The sequence below is a fragment of the Hemitrygon akajei genome, chromosome 23 (assembly GCF_048418815.1).
Source record: "Hemitrygon akajei chromosome 23, sHemAka1.3, whole genome shotgun sequence".
NCBI lineage: Eukaryota > Metazoa > Chordata > Chondrichthyes > Myliobatiformes > Dasyatidae > Hemitrygon > Hemitrygon akajei.
In genome coordinates this window covers 41,517,521-41,538,159 of record NC_133146.1, presented here as the reverse complement: position 1 = coordinate 41,538,159, position 20,639 = coordinate 41,517,521, and the positions used below count along the sequence as shown (strand labels likewise).

The 20,639-nt window shown below is 39.6% G+C and overlaps 1 protein-coding gene across 5 annotated transcripts in view; it reads right to left on the bottom strand.

Moving 5' to 3' along the window:
- Positions 1-495: 495 nt before the first annotated feature.
- Positions 496-20,639, bottom strand: part of LOC140715093 (heparan sulfate glucosamine 3-O-sulfotransferase 1-like) — a 166,186-nt gene continuing 146,042 nt past the window's right edge. For all 5 annotated transcript variants that reach the window (XM_073026822.1, XM_073026824.1, XM_073026825.1 and 2 more), the window contains one exon: positions 496-2,275. In XM_073026822.1, the coding sequence (XP_072882923.1) occupies positions 1,195-2,139 (945 nt within the window). In that variant the 5' untranslated portion in view covers positions 2,140-2,275 and the 3' untranslated portion in view covers positions 496-1,194. The remainder of the gene's footprint in view (positions 2,276-20,639) is intronic.

Sequence of the window (20,639 nt, the reverse complement as noted above, 5' to 3'; positions counted from 1 at the left end):
CCACTTACATACTTTGAACTTTGCAGTGGAGCAAAGTTCATGTTGTATGAGAAAATTCCAAATAGTGTGAAAACCTCAAAGGCAGTTCTTTGGTGCTATTTACAAAGAAATCAATGTCGATGATCCAGCAGCATTAAGCTGTTTCCAAGTTGAGTCAAAGACTTGTATTGTAATATAAGTAGTTGGCGTTGAAAGCTTTTGTTAATATATTTATGGTTAATGCCATTATTGTATTAAAATTTAAAAATGTGGTTACATATTGGCAGTTTAAATTAAGATGCTGAGGATAGGCAAGCCTATCAACATTTCTTAACTCTCCTGTAGAATGCATCCCCAAAAGCTGAATGGGAACATGGAGATACAACAATGTAGTTCCTTTTTCATCACCTGAATGTTGAGAGTAAGCAGCACACACAGTTAGCAATTACATTATGAAACAAAGAATATTTAAAAAAATATTATTTATTTTGATATAAATAGCACAATGAAAGCAGAGAAAAAGATATACATTGGAGCTTTGATAGTTTAAAGTAAATATGAGTAGTAGGTTCACAAATCATAATATTATTGAACAGTTTACAATATATCATGAATATGTTGAATATAGTAACACAACCATTTGTCACTTTTCTTTCTGAAATATTACAGTTGAATACTTTAAATAGAAACAATATCATGCATCTTCAAACATGCAAAATACCTTTATTTGAGAAGGTTGGTCATGTTCATTTACATAACTTATGTAAAACAGATATGCAATTTTAGGCCTTCTGGTTAGGCAAACAACAATCAGCAGAACATAAAAAGTTATTAGCCAATTAAGCAAAGAATAATTGACATGAACTGTCAATATTTCTCATCTATATCCATATGATAGGGACAAACCAGTAGCATCACTACCTATGAAATATATTGTATATTATTGTCTCCTATTTCCATCAAGGAATATTTTATCACTGAACAGGTCTCTACTTTGCTTTACATGAGTAGTCTTAGATTTGCTCACTCCAATAATGCATTGCTGTTGATGGCCAGCATTTGTGTGGAGATTAGTTGCCCAGCTCACCTACTATGGCAGAAGATCACAAGTTTTCTTTAATTTTTCCATGAATTAAAAAGGATGTCATTACAAAATCACAAAATGGTTTTGATTGCTTTAACCCGAGCTGAATTAACTTGCATCATCCCCCTGTTTTAATGCCAATCAAAAGACTGTTTGACCATCCTGAAAAACCTCTCGTTGTGTTCTCTAAAGTAAGCATTTAGCTCCTTCAGTACAGTACTATTCACAACTGGATGGGGGCGACCCTTGGATTCATGTAAACATCTTTCTTTGCCATCGCTTCGAAGACAATAGAAACCCTTGGTTTGATTAAAGTAGAAATTTGATGTCATTATCTTAGCAGGAATGTTAAGAAATATTTCAACTTTCTGCAATTCTTCCAGTGGATTCTTAATAAGAGCACCACCATCAACTATATGTATTTGGTTCAGTGGGAAATATTTTAGCCAGTTACCCATGTGAATGTCATATAGACTTCTCTGAATGGCCTTGTATTTAGTATTGAGTTCTCCATTTTTAATGACCATTTCTTCAATGGGTTGCACAGGCTTGTGGTTTTCCAGCCGGTTGTAGTAGACTTGAGTGTAGTCCGATATCACTCTCTCCGTCGGGTCTCTCAGAATCAATAGCAACTTGGTAGAACTGTTCATATCATGGATCCTTTTTGGAGCCTTAATAGATGTGAAATAGCCTGGGGTTTTCTCTATTGTGGTTTGGTGTGGATAAGAGAAAGGCATCAGCTTCCTGTACCATTCTAAACCTTTCACATAGTTTTCATCCCAATCAAAAAAGTGGACTTCAGTAGCAGCAACCACGATATCTGGGTGAATGTCCAACATCTCCAGAAGAGCCCTGGTTCCTCCCTTGCGAACACCTATAATTATGGTTTGTGGAATCATTTGGCTTGTAATGGAGTTTTGTGGCTGTGGTGACCTATATTCAGTTTCATTTCCTTCCAGTCCGCCATGGTATCTTAGTGACTGAAGCAGTGTTCCTTCTTTCCACTGAGAACTTCCAGGTTGCACCGAGCTCGTTTGAGCTAACAGAAGGAGAGCCCCCACCAGTAGGCAGGCCATGGGGAGAAAATGTGCCCAGTTAGCAGCAAAGTCTGAAGTCTATCGTCGTCACTTAAATGCCAGTCAGCACTTTCAGGTGAAGTGATGTGAACAGAAACACACGAGGATGAATTTGGAATGTTGCCTTAAGCTGCATCTGCCAAAGATAAACCCAACAGAATGAGTGACATTCAAACATGTAAAACTATGTTAACATAAAATAGTTGTTTTTAAAATCTTAATCTCTTTTTTCCACATTAATTATGCATCATTGCTTTTTCCTTGCACATTCAACAACCTCAACGTTTTAACAATTGTGGTAGTCTACAAGATGATGGTCTGGAAACCACACAGTGCTGAAAAATTTGAATCACAATATCAGTAGAGCCCGTGTTGGTTTGCCCTGGTACAGCTTGCACTTGAAATTCATCGAAGCACCTGACTGAGATGATTGCTGCAATGAGCTAGTGCCAAGTCTGCAGCATATGGCAATTACAGTTGTTCAGGCCCGTTATTATAGATTGTCTATCACCAGCTGCACGCGTGGTGTTGATCTTAATCTTGTCTGAACGTCTTAAAGATGTAGTTCTCATTGACTCCAACCGCTGCTGAAATGATTATACAGCGCTGAATAATTTGATGTAAGATATCAGACTATGGACAAGAGGACTACCTCAATTTTCTGATGCTGCTCTCAAGATGGTAGTTGAAGAGCTGGACTGGAGAGAAGGGAGTCTCTAAGTCAAGGATCTCAGGATTTCCCAGAATCAGCTGACTATTGCTGAACATTTGAGTGTGGCATGGTAGTGTAACCATTAGTGTAATGCTATTGCACTGCCAGTGACCCAGATTCTGTCCCTGCCACGGTCTGTAAAGAGTGCGTACATCTTCTGAGTAACCACAAGAGTTTCTTCCAAGTGCTACACCTTCTCCTCACATTCCAGAGATGTGCGGTTCTGTAGATGAATGGGTTGTGTGGGTGCAATTGGACAGCGTGGACTCATTGGGCTGGAAGGGCCTGTTACTGTGCTGTATCACCAAACAGAATTTAAAAACTGCAGAGGCAGAGCATAGCCAAGGAGATCCAAGCCAGGAGCAAAGTAATATGGGCTTGAATATATTTTCGCAAAAAAGTTTAATGATCTTGCAGGAAGAGTTAAAATGGTGGGTGATCATATTACAAATTGTATTTCTCCAATACATTGATACACAGTTCCATGTTATGTACCATATTCAGTCGGCTAAAACATTACTCAGATTTCCTATGTAATATTTGTGCCACCACACAATCATAAATTTATCACTATTCCTACACATACATCTCACAGGTTACCTTTTCACATTGATAGATACATTATGCAGGCATACTAGTCAACATTCATTCCATCTTTCTGGCAGTGGAAGGTGTTACATTGCTCTCACTATCAACAACAGACTTCTGGCTGACATTACTGGTGCAAAAAATTTAGTAGTCTGGAGAACAGATTTATAAATACAAATGGTTGCCAAAGAATCCTTGATTGGTAGAGATGCAGAGGTGATTGAAGAAGGGGTCCCATATTTAGGACTCCTTATACTGCACTCTCCAACGCCATTCCACAAACTCTTCTCATTTGCAAGATGCAAATACTTTATCTTTCCGAGTACAGAATGCGTGGCATTTCCCAGCAATTGTCAAGGAAGACCTGAAGAGTTGCCGTACTCGTTATGCACTGCCGACGTCATGAATCATCAGTGGCTGCAGTGAATGTTCAGAATGGCTGATGGCAACCAAATGGGTTGATTATCCAGTGGCAAGCACGGAGGTGCACTTAAAATGACAAATAAAGAACATTCTTTCACCGTTGCAACATACAGTATGTCTTGCGGTCTTGTTGGTCATAAGTTCAACTAGCAAATGCACACCTTATTTCTATGTTCTTGCTACCACAATAATACATTGCCTGAGGCAGAGCAGGTTTTGGTTGTTGGTGATCCCTTGAATGGGTACTAGGCAATGGGAATGCTGTTGAAATTGAAGGGGAAACACCTAGGCTTCACCTGAATGTAGGTACCATTGTCTTGCACTAGGCGATATGAATCTAACACCACTCATCAACCCAAGGAAAAATATTATTCAGATCTTGCTGGCTGAAGCATGTTCTATCTTATGTCTAGGACATGTGATATCGTAAGCTGTTAAAAGGCCAATTAATAATACTCTGTTCGCTCATACAGACAGCATCTGCCAGCACCATCTCCTTGGCTTACGTTTCCTCCTGATCTTCCTCCTTGTTCAACAGTTGTTATACCACACACAAAGGTGAGTCTGAATGAAAGCCAGATAATGGAAAATATAGGAGGTCAGCATCAACTGGGATATTCTTCCTGGAGCATAATTGGGAGTGACCTGACCTGTCTAGGCACCGGAGGTGCTGACTTTGGAACCCTAAAGGCTGCTTCAATAAATATCCTTAGAAGGAGATGTGGAAAGGGAAGCTGAGTTAACATTTCAGGTAGTAGGCTATTTACCAGAACTTCTAATGAAGGGTCTTTGACCCAAAACATTAATTCTGTTTCTTTATCCACAGATGCTGTTTGACCTGCTGACCCCATTCTCCTTTTATTTCTATTTACGTCATGCACGTTTAAAAAAAATAATATTTACTGCAGATTCTTTGTGGCTGAAATATAGCAGGAACAACTGACTAACCAAGGATGAATGAGTCTTGGGGAGTGGGGTTGGGGGGGGGGTAGTGGAGATTAGGATTTTCTGGTCTGAGGCATTAACAATCTAATCATCTGTCAGTGATCACGTGGAATCAGGGAATCAGGGAATGAAAGTGTGTTCTGTTCAGAAACAGGTTGCAGGAGCCCTTAATGGCATACAGCTCAGTCTGTCAGTATTTGAATTATGGAGAAGCCCGCTGTCTCGGCATATGTAGGTATGTGAACTGCCTTCTGGTCTCATGGATGGATTTTCCTTTCCTTATGTAGAAAATTTTGTTGAAGACGCTTATGCAACAGTGGGAGATGTGGCAGATATCAGGCACTGAAATCCATTGAAAGCTGTCAGAAACTGTGGCACACAAAATGTGTCGGTTGCCCCCGCTCGCTTCTTTTAAACTCACTCTCCCTCTACACAATCCAATGTCTCCTCGAGAACTGTGACACGCCAACTGTGCCAAATACCCCTGCTCACTTCCTTTAAACTCACTCTCCCTCTACACAGTCCAATGTCACCTCAGTAAGTCAGGAGATTAGGAGATCAGGAGATAAATCAGTTGACATTATATCTTCAAAATGCAAAAACCATCTTAAAAGCAAACAAGAGTGAATCCATTATTTAGTAATTTAACTTCCTATGATATTAGGGCTTTGCGAAAAGTCTATAGTTTGTGAGGGGGACCACAATCTGTGTGGATTGGTAATAACATCTCCTCCCCTCTGACGATCAACACTGGCACACCTCACAGATGTGTGTTTAGCCCACTAATCTACTCTCTCTATACTCATGACTATGTGGCTAGGCATTGCTCAAATACCATCTATAACTTTGCTGATGATACAACCATTGTTGTCAGAACCTCAGAGGGAGACAAAAGGGTGTACAGGAGCGAGATATACCAGCTAGTTGAGTAGTGTCACCACAACTATCTTGCATTCAATGTCAGTAAGACCAAAGACCTGGTTGTGGACTTCAGAAAGGGTAAGATGAGGGAACACAAACCAGTCCTCATAGAGGGATCAGAAGTGGTGAGAGTGAGCAATTTCAAGTCCCTGTGTGTCAATATCTTTGAGGATCTAACCTGGTCCCAACATATTGATGCAGCTGTAAAGAAGGCAAGACATCGACTATATTTCATTAGGAGTTTGAGGAGATTTGGTTATTCAATTAAAACACTCAAATACTTCTACTGGAGAGTGCTCTGACAAGCTGCATCACTGTCTGGTATGGTGGGTGGGGAAAGCGACGGCACAGGATCAAAAGAGGCTACAAACAAATTGTAAAATCAGTCAGCTCCATCTTGGGTACTAGCCTCCGTAGTATCCAGGACATTTTCCAGGAGTGGTTCCAATGAACACTACCTCGCTACTATTATTTCTGTTTTTGCACAGCTATTTTAAATTTAACTATTTAATATACACATATATACTTAGTGCAATTTATTTATTTATTTTTCTATACTTATCATATATCGCATTGTTTAGCTGCTGCTTAGTTAACAAATTTCAGGACATATGCAGGTGATATTAAACCTGATTCTGATTTCCCTTTACCCACTCCAACATACATTGAGATGGTACATACGTGAGATCTGCAGCTATCTTTACTACATGACCTCAAAGGAACAGCATGAAATTATTGATGGATCTTATCAGTTGAGCAGGGACAAAGACCAAAACACAGTTTTGGTGCAACATAAATCAACTTGACTACAAGACAGGGTTGGCATCCGAAAGCACCACTTGTCAACTTGTACTCCTTCCCCTTCCCCACTCTCGTTCTGACTTCTTCCCCTTCCCTTTTCAGTCCTGATGAAGGGTCTCGGTGTAAAACATCATCTGTTTATTCTCCTCCATAGATGCTGCCTACGCTGCTGAGTTCCTCCAGCACTTTGTGGGCTCTTCTGAATTTCCAACGTTTGCCGAATCTTTTGTGTTTATGATGGGTATCAGAGAATGATTTGCTGGTTAAGGGAAGTCCATACTGCTACCTGTTTTCCAAAAAATGGGTAAGTACATCTGGGTCATGGATTGATTTTGGGTGTTCCCTGCCCCTAAACTCAACCATAAAGAACAGCCAGCACAGAGTCACATTGAGGAGGAGAGAGAGCCTTCTCAGTTGGAAGCATTCACTTGCCTCGATTAACTGGAGAACATGACCATGGAAAAGAAGATCAGGCCATGAATTGCCATGATCGAGGTGACCCACTGCTCATTTACAGCCTTGTTCCAATTTGTTTGGATGATTTGACTATTTTCATGTATTTCAATATTTCTGGTATTGGTTAACATATTAATTATTGGTATTGGTGAACCAATAAACCGCACAAATCTGCAGCACTGTCCAAGCAATCTGAATCTCATGAACTTGACGTCAGATTGAGAAGTACTACTCCAAGTCATTTAATCAGCATTCCTTTGATGGTTAAGAATAGCTCTGCTGAAAGGCTACTTTGATGAACAATTTAGAGCCAGCTAAGAAATCATCAATTTTACATTCAGAATGTACGTTATACTGCCATAATTAATTTTTCAAATGCCAATTTCCAAGCATATTTACTTTTGCTAAAGGAATAAATGAATGAAGCCAATGTTGAAGACTATCAAATACTTCAAAATAAATCTCATTTACCTTTATAAATAATGAATGACTTAAGCTCAGTTATTGTCTCCAACCAGATGTGCAACAGCTCTGGAAGCACGATGGATCAGGATTGCAAGCCTTCTGGAGTATAAGTGTACATTATAATTCAGACTCGACTGGGTATATTCATGCTTCTTCATGATTTAAAAGGAGGCCATTTGGCCCATTGAGTCTATCTGGCTCTCGGAGAAATCTCATTCCTCTACTTATCTCAGTGTAACTTATGAGCTTACACATGCCTACGAACATTCCCTGCTTCTTCCAGCCACCTACACTAAGGACAATTTATACTCACCAATTAAGTTAACAAGCAACAAATCTTTGGGGATATGGAGGGAAGCTGAGCATTCTGGGAAATGCATACTCATTTGTAGGGTGAAGGTTCAAATGCCAATTTCCAAGCATATTTACTTTTGCTAAAGGAAGAAATGAATGAAGCCAACTTTGAAAACTATCAAACACTTCAAAGTGTGTATATGTCATTATATACTACCTTGAGATTCATTTTCTTGCAGGCATTTGCAGGAAAATAAAGATTTACAATAGAATGTATGAAAAGCTATTCTTATCAAAAACTGACAAATATCCAATGAGGACAAATCATACAAGTAATAAATAAAATAAAATTACTTAGTCGTAGATTCCTTGAGAGTGAGTCTATAGGTTGTGTAGTCAGTTCAGCATTGAGGTGAGTGAAGTTTCAAACTCTATACAGACATCACCAATCAAATGTGGATTGTGAGAGCTATAAGTTAGGTGCACTACCTGCAGTAACACTGTGCCAACCCAATATAGATTATTAACTAGTTAGACTTTGTTTGGTTACTCAATAACTAGTATAAAATGAAGAAGTGTCAAGCATTTCAAATAAAATCAGAAACTTGTGTCTTTCAAGGCAGTGTTTCCGTGGATTCTCACTGAACATTAGATGCATCAGCTTTATTCACTGCAACTTTGTATGCTTCAGATACAATGTCAATACATAATGGTAACACTACCACTGTGCAAATTCTTGTTAATGTTAGTGATTTTGGTTATGACAATGCTACACCATTCTGACCAAGAAGTGGAAATATTATGAAATGAGTCACTAGCCCTCAGTGTCAGTTAAGAAGTGATAATGTTGATATATTTGTTAAAATTTCAATGGCTTTCAAAAGCAATGGGTCATTTTGCTGATGTGCAATTTGGAGATAAGGGGCTGTGAATCAGAGTTGTTAGTTATGTTTATTTTGGTTCTCTGGTTGGAATGGAAATAAACTTTTCCTGGAATGAAACATGGAAGTAATTAATTCCAGGTCCTTTTGTGTCTTTCTATCAGACACACTTTCTGGCTTCAGTCAGGCTTGCATGTCTGATTTTAGCATCACTGGCACACTTCAGTAGAGCTGTTCCTGTTCAGTGAGGAGGAATTAGTGCACATTATCCAGGACATTGTGGTGTTGGAGTTGGAGTCCTTTAAAGTAAGTCCATCCCATCCATCTATCTTTCCCACTATCTGCTGACTCTCTATTTTGTGTAGGCACAACCCCACCACCCTTCAGTCCTTGGTCCGAAATCGCCCCTTCCCCCCAATCTGGCCCCTTTATGATTGCTCAGCAAAGTGCTGGACCTCAACCTTGAGCCCAATATCCAACATTTCACCATCCATAGTTGTGGTAAACTATGTGTATACCTGTCTGGACATGCCCCTCTGCTGACTGCTCCTGTGGCTCCTCCCACAGACCCCTGGGTAAAGGCGATTGGAGGCACTGCTCCTCCCTCAGTCTCCAAGATGTTGTGGTCACTTCTGCTGCTAATAAAAGCCTATCGTTCGCCTCCCATCTCTGAGAGTTATTGATGGTGCATCAATAGTCTCTGTGATTTCTGGTTGGGAATAGACAGTGTTGATGTATGCTCATAGGCCTTTTATTTGGTGCCAACTCCATCTTTTATGTGGCAGCGAGCCCAGAATAAAATGCCACTCAGTATGACAGGAAACAGAGCAATGGCACTGACTTACAGTAATTCAACTTTGTGTTAAAACCAATGTTAATTCCAAATCAAACTATAACCATAACAGCACAAAAGTCAAGGTGATTGACAATGATCGTTGCTACCCACGGTTTTGGCGTAAGTGCTTGTGAATGTTCAGTCTCAAACAGATAAGTCGGGATTATTCTTGCTGATTCGAATGGAGGTACAACTCTATTCATCTACCACCTTGTTCATGCTCAAAGTCAGCAGGACTGGCAAATGGATAAGTTTAAAATCAATGTCCCATTAACTGCATGAATGCCTCTGAATCAATCTTTTAGCAAGACTCTAACTAAGTGGAAAGGATGTCTGGCCACAATCAACAGACATTTTATTTTAATGTTAAAATTTTGATCTTGCACTGGTTTTACATCACTCGTTTCATCTGTTACAGGATGCATCAAAACAAGATACACTCACTGTTAGGGGAATCTGATTGGATTAATTAATAGTTCCAAAAGTTCCTTTCTGAAGCAATTAACTTCCAGAAAGAAAAGGGATCTTTGTGAGTCAGGAGCAGTATTAATCAAAACCAAATCACTTACCTTTCCTAGAATGTTTTCCATTAAACTTCAGCCCTCTTATATTTGACATTTTTCTCCTGGGGAAAATTGGTTCTGACCATCTATCCTGTTTATACTTCATAATTTTTTATCGCCTGTCAGGTCACCTCTCAGCCTTCTGCACACCACAAAAAACAATGCAAGTTTGTACAATCTTTCCTTATAGTTAAACCTCTCCAGTCCAGGAAACTTCCTGATGAACTTACTCTGCACCCTATCCAAAGCCTCTACATTCTTACTGTAACCTTGGTGACTGGAACTGCATGCAATGGTTTTCTAAATCCTTACCTTCTGCTACTTGTTTTAATGTTGTGATTAAATCTGTCTCTCCACATTCCCCTGGCAGCACTTTTCTGAACCTAACAACTTCCTGTGTAAATTTTCCTTCTAGGCCCCCCTTCTAGTTCCTTTGTCGATCAACATGGTTCTATGTCTTTTTGTTCTTGATTCTTCACACCCTTCTCAAAGTACACAATTTCTGCATCACTTTGTAATCAATCTGCTCATTTTATTTCTGCACTACAGCAACAGGTCAGAATTGAATTGACTGGGGATGTGCCAAGCATAGGGAGAGAAAAAAATTATATATCAAGAAGTTCACATACCAAAAGGAATCAGTAAATGAGAGAAAACAATGATTAGGTTGCAAAAAGTTTGTTGAGAATCATTCAGTGTGCCACATTACTTTCAAGCAGAGCTTTCAGTACCAAAAGTTCGTATACTTATTTTAACCCTTTAACCCACACTCAGCTTTTGATGGGAGAAGCTGAGAGATCTTAGTGTTAACTGTGCAGCTTTTTGAATCAGCCAAGGCAGGCAGAGGCTGTCTGTTATGTAGAGATAGTAAGATGCAGCAATGGCAGTTCGCAGTCTGATCCCTTTATCTTATACATTCCATCTGCTTGTATATTGTTGATGCATGTAATAATTCTAAACACGCGTGTCAGATTTCTGCTGCTGTAAGCACGAGCCTAAAGCACAAAATCTACTTTCGCAGCTGTGCACAGGACACCATCCCTACAGTGCACTTTAGCATGCAGAAGGGTCAGAATTCTAATCAATGCTCAATTGATGTTTCATCAAAACCTTGAACAACCAGGGTGCGCTGCTTCCTGGATGGTTTGACCAGTACGGTTTAATCGAACTATTTCCAAATTAAACAGCCTGGAGTTGACCATCTATTCAGGAAACTGCTTACCTTGGCTCCAAGCACCTGACAATGATCGTGAACCATTAGAAAGCGGTCAATAATTTTTAGGGGCTTGTCAATCACTGCACCCAATATGCTGATTTTCTTTAAGAATACTGATATATCTTATGAATATGTCATATGATTCTGATATGAATTGCTGATATCCTTATGACACATTGAAGGTTGAAGTGAAACGCTAATAGGTGGCTTATTCCAGGGAGAATAGAGCTTCACAAAAAGATGACAGATAATTGAAGCCTTATGAACCATCATTTGTAGATTAAAGCAGGGGTTCCCAAGCCTACCATTAAGAGCGGGGTCCATGGTCCACAGGTGGAAACCGCTGGATTAAAGGTTTCTCAAAAAAGAAAGGAAAGTAAGTGTCTAATATTGTCCAGCTACCCATGTTGATGTAATCTGCTTACCCCATTAAATACTATTACATTGCATTTGTGTTGAGGTAAAATGGTGGAATTACATATCGAGGAATATTAAATATATGCCTGTAACTCTACTAAAGAACACCTTTAGCTCCACCAAAATGCCATATAACCCACCAATATGAATTGGCTTCTTCTAGATCTGTGTGAATCATAGAACTAGGTATTAGTGAGCCTTCTAATTAGCTAGAGCATATCCTTGATTTTGGACGGTCTTATTTTCTAATCATGCTACCAAGAGAGCTGGAGTATGTCTTACTTATCACATTTTTAGATCTTGAAAAGAGTAGAAGAGCCCACTGTGTGGAAAATATGTTTAATTTCAGTATGTTATACAATTTTAAAGGGGATGCAAGGTGAGAGAGACTCAGATGAGTATAACTAGGCAAATCACAAGGAGTTCTTGATTTCATTGGTAGAAAAGCAGAGCCAAAGGAAGAAAGTTTTGCTCAACATTTATAAAACTTTATCTTTTGTCACATTATGTTTCATTCCAGGCACAAGAACTAAAGGAGGATGTCAAAGTCCCCAAGTGGTGCAGAAGGGATTTATTGCAAAAGCACCAGAGGGACTTTAGTACATGGGGGAAGCTCAGGAAGTTGAAATTGTTATGCAGAGGACAGAGAAAGTTAATGGGTTGCTTAACAGAAGTAGTAGAATCATGAATGAGTTTAATACTATTGTTATATCTGCTATCTACCATCCTTTCAGATAATACAATCTAGATGACAAAATGACACAGAATCAACAAAAATTTTTTACTAAAATCCAAAATCAATGAGAAATTTCCATTGCTCCTTCTGCCAGTGGGCACAGTTTTTCCTTCTGTATTAAAGTCATTCATGATTCAACTACTTCTGTTAAGCAACCCATTAACTTTCTCTGTCCTCTGCATAACAATTTCAACTTCCTGAGTTTCCCTCATGTACTGAAACCCCTCTGGTGCTTTTGCAATAAATCCCTTCTTGTAACGCCAACTGTTTACTTTTTTCCATAGATGCTGCCTGGCCTGCTGAGTTCCTCCAGCATTTTGTGTGTGTTGTTTGGATTTACAGCATCTGCAAATTTTCTCTTGTTTGGATAAATATATGACAGGGGAAAAACTTATAATGTTGCAGGCAACGTGTAGAGGTGTTGAAGAATCTGCATAGCTCAGCCAAAATGCTGGCTGAACCATGATAGGACACATAGCCTGTCTCTGCCTTTTCGACTATGTTAGGAAATTAAGGTCAGAGTCCCACTTGGAAGAAGCAAACCCCAGAGGCCCCATGCAATATAAAGGGGATAAAATTGTGAAATGGGACTTCCACTTCCTTTTGCACTTGTGAATCTGCAATTATTAGGATTAAAATAAATAAAATGATCAATATCTTTAAAATATACGTCTCAAGATATTGTATTGTGTGGAGTGGTAGGTTTTAGTGTGCAATGGAAATTTATTTCCAAAGAAAATTCACAATAGAAAATCAAGGTTTCTTATTTTCCTTTTGTTTTCTCCATGAAATTGTGGCCAGTAATAAGGGGTGTAGCTCAGAAGACACTTCAAAGATTTTGGGTTGCATATGTGAACAAAGGATGGTTCAGGCAACTCAAGTGAACATGGGACTTCACGACACAAGTAGGGTTTTGTTTCATCTTAACTTTGAAGGAACCTGTCCTAAGCTGTACCAAGCCTGTAGGTCTATTATGGACAGTCATTTCAGATAAGTTCCCTTTAAGCAATGTACATACCCAGTGTCACAGATCAAAGTTCAAAGTAAACTTATTATCAAAGTACATACATGTCACCATATACTGTACAGCCCTGAGATGCATTTTTCTGTGGGCATACTCAATAAATTCATAATAGAATAATAACCACAATAGAATCAATAGGCTGGCTGGTGGCGCAGTGGCATCAGCACCGGACTCCGGAGCAATGGTCCCCGAGTTCGAATCCAGTCGGGCTGCTCCCAGGCACGCTTTCCATCCGTGCCGGCTTGAGAGTCGAGCTCGCAACTCGGCCTCGTAAAAAAAAATCTGGGCTGTGAGAAGGACATGGGGGACCACTCACAGAATCTTTCTCTCCAAGACAATCATTTGATTAAAAAAAAGTGGCTCTGGCAGAGTATGGCACACACAAAAAAAGAATCAATGAAAGACTGCACTAAGTAGGCATTCAACCAATGTGCAAAAGACAACAAATTGTGCAAATACAAAAAGAAAGAAATAATAAATAAATAAATAAACAAACAAACAAATAAATAAATAAAATTAGCAATAAATATCCCTGATGATCACTGATGATAGATGCTGCTTTCCTGTGTAGATGTACTCAATGGTAGGGAGGGCTTTACCCATGATGGAGTGGGCTACTTCCATTACTTTTTGTAGAAGTTTCCATTCAAAGGCATTGGTGTTTCCATACCAGGCTGGTCAATGTACTGTCCATCACACAGATATTAAAGTTTGTCAAAAGTTTTAGATATCATGCTGAATCTTCGCAAATTCCTAAGGTCGCTTAAGATCTCTTAGTGTCTCCAATTTCTGCTTAGTCCTGATACCAACTACTTTCTGCGAATGATTGTTCCCCGGTAAACCCCTCCCCACCACTCACCCATATGTAGATATGTAGATCCAATTTGACAGCATGCCTGATGAGAAAAGGTTGCGTAAGCTATGGCTTTTCTCCTTTGAGCATAGAAGGATGAGAGGTGACTTGATATACAAAGTACAAAGTAAATATATTATCGAAGTACATATATGTCACCATATACAACCATGGATTCATTTTCTTTCGGGCATACTCTGCAAATCTAAGAAACATAATAGAAACAATAAAAGACTGTACCTAGCAGAATGGATGAACAACAAATACAAAAGATAAAAAAAGATATAATAATAAATAAGCAATAAATATTGAGAACATGAGATAAAGAGTCCTTGAAAGTAAGTCTATAGGTTGTGGGAACAGTTCAGTGATGGGGCAAGTGAAGTTGAGTGAAGCTAACCCACAGGTTCAAGAGCTTGATGGTTGATGATAAAAATGGTTCCTGAACCTGGTGGTGTGAATCCTGAGGCTTCTGAACCTTCTTTCTGATGGTGGGAAGATGGCATGACCTGGGTGGTGGGGACTCCTGATGACAGATGTTATTTTCCTGTGACAGCGCAGGAATAATGTTACAATAAGATGATAAAAGGCATAGATAGAGTGGACAATGGGCTCCTTTTATTCCCAGGCCAGCAATGGCTAATATGAAAGAGCATAATTTTAAGGTAATCAGAGGAGAGTATAACGGGATGTCAAAGGTAGGATTTTTTTTACAGAGAGTGAGAAGTGCATGGAACACCCTTCTGGGGTTGGTGATAGCGGCAGATACAATAGGGACATAGAAGAGACTCTTGACTCTTAGGAATCAATGAAAAATAGAACACTACATGGAAGGGAAGGGTTAGATTGATCTTGGAGTCGGCACCACATCGTAGGACTAAGGGCCTATACTGTACTGTGCTGCTCTATGTTTCGTTTTCAACATCCCACCTCCTTTCATTCTTAAATACTAACCCCCTGCAAATCCTTGGTTGCTATGTCATTCTGATCCTGGCTTGCCAGGTCACATACTCAGCGTTGGCCACTTTCTCTCGCTTCTGTGCCAGTTCCTTCAACCACCGAGCCTCCTTCATTCTTCCTCCACCCTTAACTCTCTACCAAGGCTCTGAATCCATGACTTTTTCCTTTATCCAACTTCTGACTCTAGGGTTTGAGCTGTCAACAATAGTGGAGCAGACAGCCTTTCCCTTTGTAAGGACAGTTGAATCCTAAAATATGGAACCATTTTGTGCTGCCTCATTAATACCTTGTCATCAGAGACATTCAGCGACCCAGTTGCTTTGTGCAGCTTTCACACATTTTCATAATGTGTTCAATATTGGGAATGATGAAGGCTTAAGACTTTTAAAGTAGGTGATTTGAAAGATGATGCTTTAATAATAGTCTTCTGGGTTTGGTTGCTTACCAGAATTTCAATAAATGATATCCCGGGAATTCCTTGGAGAATTTAAATGGTTTATAGATAAATTTATGAAAATTAACTTTTACATCAATGATATTTTTGTTAGCCAGAGGCAGGTAAAAAAAAAATTATTCTTGAGTTTCGATTAACGCAAATCCACAAACAATTTCAATTAAAATGTTGTGGCTAAAAGTCACTTGTTAAATATTAATCTATGGGAAATAAGCTGATGATGAATATAACAAACCAGCTCTGGTTTCAACTAATTCCAGAATTTATTCAATTGAAGGAAGGAATGAATTGTTAATAGTCCCTATTGTTGAGTATTTATTTATGTGTAGAGTTGTAAAATTAAGCTTTTTAAAAGTGTATAATTGCTCTACATACTTTACAAATAAAAGGCTCTCTATCGGAATATAAACACAAGAGATTCTTCAGATGCTGGAAATCCAGAGCAACGCCCACAAATTGCTGGAAGAACTCAGCAGGTTAGGCCGAATCTATGGAAATGAATACACTTACAGCATTTCGGACTGAGACCCTTCTGCAGGACTGGAAATGAAGATAGAAGATGCCAGAATAAAAAAAAGGCGAGGGGAGGGGAAGGTGGACTATCTAGAAGGTGATCGGTGAAGCTAGGTGGGTGGGAAAGGTAGAGGGTTGGAGAATGAGGAATCTGATAGGAGTGGGAAGTGAACTACAGGCAAAAGGGAAGAAGGAGAAGCACTGGGGGAGGTGATAGACAGGCGAGGAGAAGAAGTAAGAGGCCAGACTGGGGAACAGAAGAAGAGAGAAGGAGAAAGGAAGAAAAATTACTGGAGGGAGAAACCTAAGTTCATGCCAGTAGATTGGAGGTTGCCGAGGCAGAAGATGAAGTGTTGCTCCTCCACCCTCAGAGTGGCCTCATCATGGTAGAAGAGGAGGCTATGGACTGAAATGTCAGAACGGGAATAGGTATAAACATTAAAATGGCTGTCCACTGGGAAATACTGCTTTTGGCAGATGGAGTGGAGGTAAGATTCCAGAAGGTCTAAGTCCTTCTGCATCCTACCCATTCCTCAACACTACCTGCCCCTCCACCAATCTTAGTATCATCTGCAAACTTGGCACCAAAGCCATCTATTCCATCATCTAAATTATTGATATACAGCATAAAAAGAAGTGGTCCCAACATCAACCCCTGCGGAACACCACTAGTCACTGGCAGCCAACCAGAAAAGGATCCTTTTATTTCCACTCACTGCCTCCTACCAATCAGCCAATGCTACAGCCATGTTAGTAACTTTCCTCTAATACCATGGGCTCTTAATTTGGTCAGCAGCCTTATGTGTGGTACCTTGTCAAAGGCATTCTGAAAGTCCACATATACAACATCCACTGCATCCCCTTTATCTATCTACTTGTAATCTACTCAAAGAATTCCTACAGGTTCATCAGGCAGGAATTTCCCCGAAGGAAACCATGCTGATTTTGTACTATCTTGTCCTGTGTTACCAAGTACTCTTTTTCTTAACATCCTCTAACATCTTCCCAACCACTGAGTTCAGGCTAACTGGTCTATAATTTCCTTTCTGCTGCCTTCTTCCTTTCTTAAAGAGTGCAGTAACCTTTGCAATTTTCCAGTCTTCTGGTTCCATGCCAGAGTCCAATGATTTCTGAAAGATCATTTCTAATGCCACCATAATCTCTAATGCTACCTCTTTCAGGACCCTAGGATGAAGTTCATCTGGTTTGGGTGACTTATGTAACTTTAGGTCTTTCAGCTTTTTGAGCATGTTCTCTCTTGTAGTAGTAACTGCATCCACTTTTCTTCCTTCACAAGCTACAATATCAAGCATATTGCTAGTGTCCTGCACAGTGAAGCCTGATGCAAAATACTCATTTAGTTCATTAGCCATCTCCTTGTCCTCTGTTATTATTTCTCCTGCCACATTTTCTAGTGGTCCTATATCCACTCACATCTCTCTTTTACTTTTAAAATACTTGAAAAAACTTTTACAATCCACTTTGATATTATTTGCCTCCTTGCTTTTATATTTCATCTTTTCCCTTCTAATGATTTTTTTAGTTGCTCTTTGTAGGTTTTTATAAACTTCACAATCCTCTATCTTCCCACTATTTTTTGCTTTGTTGTATGCCCTTTCTTTTGCTTTAACAAAGGCTTTGACTTCTCTTGTCAGCCATGGTTGTATGATTTTACCATTTGAGTATTTCTTCATTTTTGGAATACCTGTGTCCTGCACCTTCCTCATTTTCCCCAGAAATGCACACCATTGCTGCTCTGCTGACATCCCTGCCAACAGCTTCTTCCAATTTCCTTTGGCTAGCTTCCTAATGGTTCTTTTACCTTAAGCTCCCTATTTGCCTCTGGTTCATTGCTTAACACCGAATCCAGTATAACTAATTCCCTAGTAGGCTCAACCACAAACTGTTCTAAAAAGTCATTGAACAAACTCACTCTCTTGAGATCTATTACCAACCTGATTTTCCCAATCAACCTGCATGTTAAAATCTCCCATGACTGCCATAACATTGCCCTTTGACTTGCCTTTTCTATTTCCTGTTCCTGTGGTCCACCTCCCAGCCACTGTTGGGAGGCCTGTATATAACTGCCATCAACATCCTTTTACCCTTGCAGTTTCTTAACTCAACCCACTAGGATTCAACATCTTCTGATTCTATGTCACATCTTTGTACCGATTTGATGTCACTCTTTACCAGTAGAGCCACGCTACCCCCTCTGCCTATCTTCTTATCCCTCTGATATAACGTGTAACATTGGACATTCAGCCTCCAACTACAACCATCCTTCAGCAACGATTCAGTGATGGCCACAACATCATACCTGGCCATCTGTAATAGTCCAAAGTTCAAAGTACACACATTTCTTTTCCATTTCAATACTTAGATATTACCATCTACTACTTTGAAATTCATTTTCTTGCAGCTATGTACATGAAAAAAGAAATACAACAGAATTTAGACAAAACCTATGCTTAAACAAAGACCGACCAACAACCAATGCATTTCCTGCTTGTTACTTCCTCATTGAATTCCAACAGATTTGTCAGACAAGATCTTCACTTAAGGAAATTATGCTGATTTTGGAATATTTCATCATATGCTTCCAAGTGCCCCAAAACCTCATCCTTAATAAGAAACTCTAGAATCTTGTCAATCTCTCTAAAGTTAGGCTAACTGGCCTTTAATTTCCTTCTTTCGTCTCCCTCCCTTCTTAAAGAGAGGAGTGATATTTGCAATTTTCTTGTCTTCAGGAACTATTCCTGACCAGAATCAGAATCAGGTTTAATATCACTGGCATACATCATGGAATTTGTTGTTATTCAACAGCAGTACATTGCAATATATAATATAAAAACTGTAAACAACATTAAGAAATATATATATTATAAATATTAAAATGCTAAAGCAAAGAAGTGGTGCAAAATAAGAGAAAATAAAGAAAAAATAGTGAGTTAGTGTTCATGGGTTCATTGTCCATTCACAGATCTGATTCAAGTGTCTCCACAATCTCTTCAGCGACCTATTACAGAACTCTGGGGTGCAATCCATCTAGTCCAAATGCCTATCCACTTTCTCCTTCGTGATAGTGACTACATTCACTTCTGCTGCTGACCCGTTCAAATTTCTGGCAAGTTGCTGCTGCATTCCACAGTGAAGACTGTGTAAGATACTTACTCAGTCCTCTGTCATTTCTTTGTCCACAACCTCTACTTCTCCAGCATCATTTTCCAGAAGTCTGATGAACAATCCTGTCTGTCTTTTACTCTTTATACTGTATAGCTGAAAAAATTCCTGGTATCCTCTTTTATATTATTGGGTAGCTTATTTCATCTATTCTTCCTTTATTACTTTTCCTTTATTGTGTTTTGAGTTCTGTTGGTTTCTTAAATTCTTCCCATTAATTTTTGAACCATAATATGCTCTCTGTTTTGCTTTTATACAGTCTTGGCCTTACCTTATCAGCCACAGTTGTTTCATTCTCCATTTAGAATACTTTGTTTACTTTGGAATGAAATTATCCCATGTTTTCTGAATTAATGCTAGATTATTTTCCTCCTTTTTTCTTATTTTGTTACTTTTTATCTTGATTTCTTTTTAAGTGCACCACCTTGCATTTATCTGAATTAAACTCCATTTGCACCAATTTGCACCCAGCACCAATTCTTGATATTCTTTATCATTCTTTACACGATCAACTATTTTAATGTTTTCTGCAAACTCGCTAGCTGTTCCTTATACATTCTCATCCAAATCATTGACATGGACAGCAAACAATGGTGTGCCCGCCACCGACACTTAAGGCACACCATCTCTCAAGGGCGCTCAGTGTAAGAAACAACCTTCCACTATCACAAACAAGAGAAAATCCGCAGGTACTGGAAATCCAAGCAACACACACAAACTACTGGAGACCTGAACGTCAACTGTACTTTTCCATAGACGCTGCCTGGCCTGCTGACCTTCCATTATCATCCTACTTATTAGGCAATTAAGGGTGTGTAAAGGGAGTTAAGAAGGGGTAGCCCCTCTGATGGGGCAGGCATGTCATGCTTACTTGGGAAGAGCTTGTCCGCCATTGGTCCCAACTTGGCACTCTGCTCTCAGCTGTGGCTCCAAGCTGCTGTTTGCTAGTGTCAGTGGCCAGACCCTGGTAAATAACTTTGACAAGAGGGCTAGACTAGGTGAGAGCAATTGATGGGCCTAAAATCCTTGATGAGTTTGGGCTTGCATACCCAAGCTAGCAAAGACTGTACCCAGCAGACTGCATGGAGGTGACCACTAGTTTGGCTTCATTGGCCAGGACGGCAGACCTACCAAGGCACTGTGGAGTGCTTAGAGCACTTAGAGACATTCCATGGTCATCCACTGAATCTGACCCCATCCCTAGCCGTCTTGACTCAGTCGCCACTGGGCACAGATGGTCTCAGATGAGTGAGAGAGGTT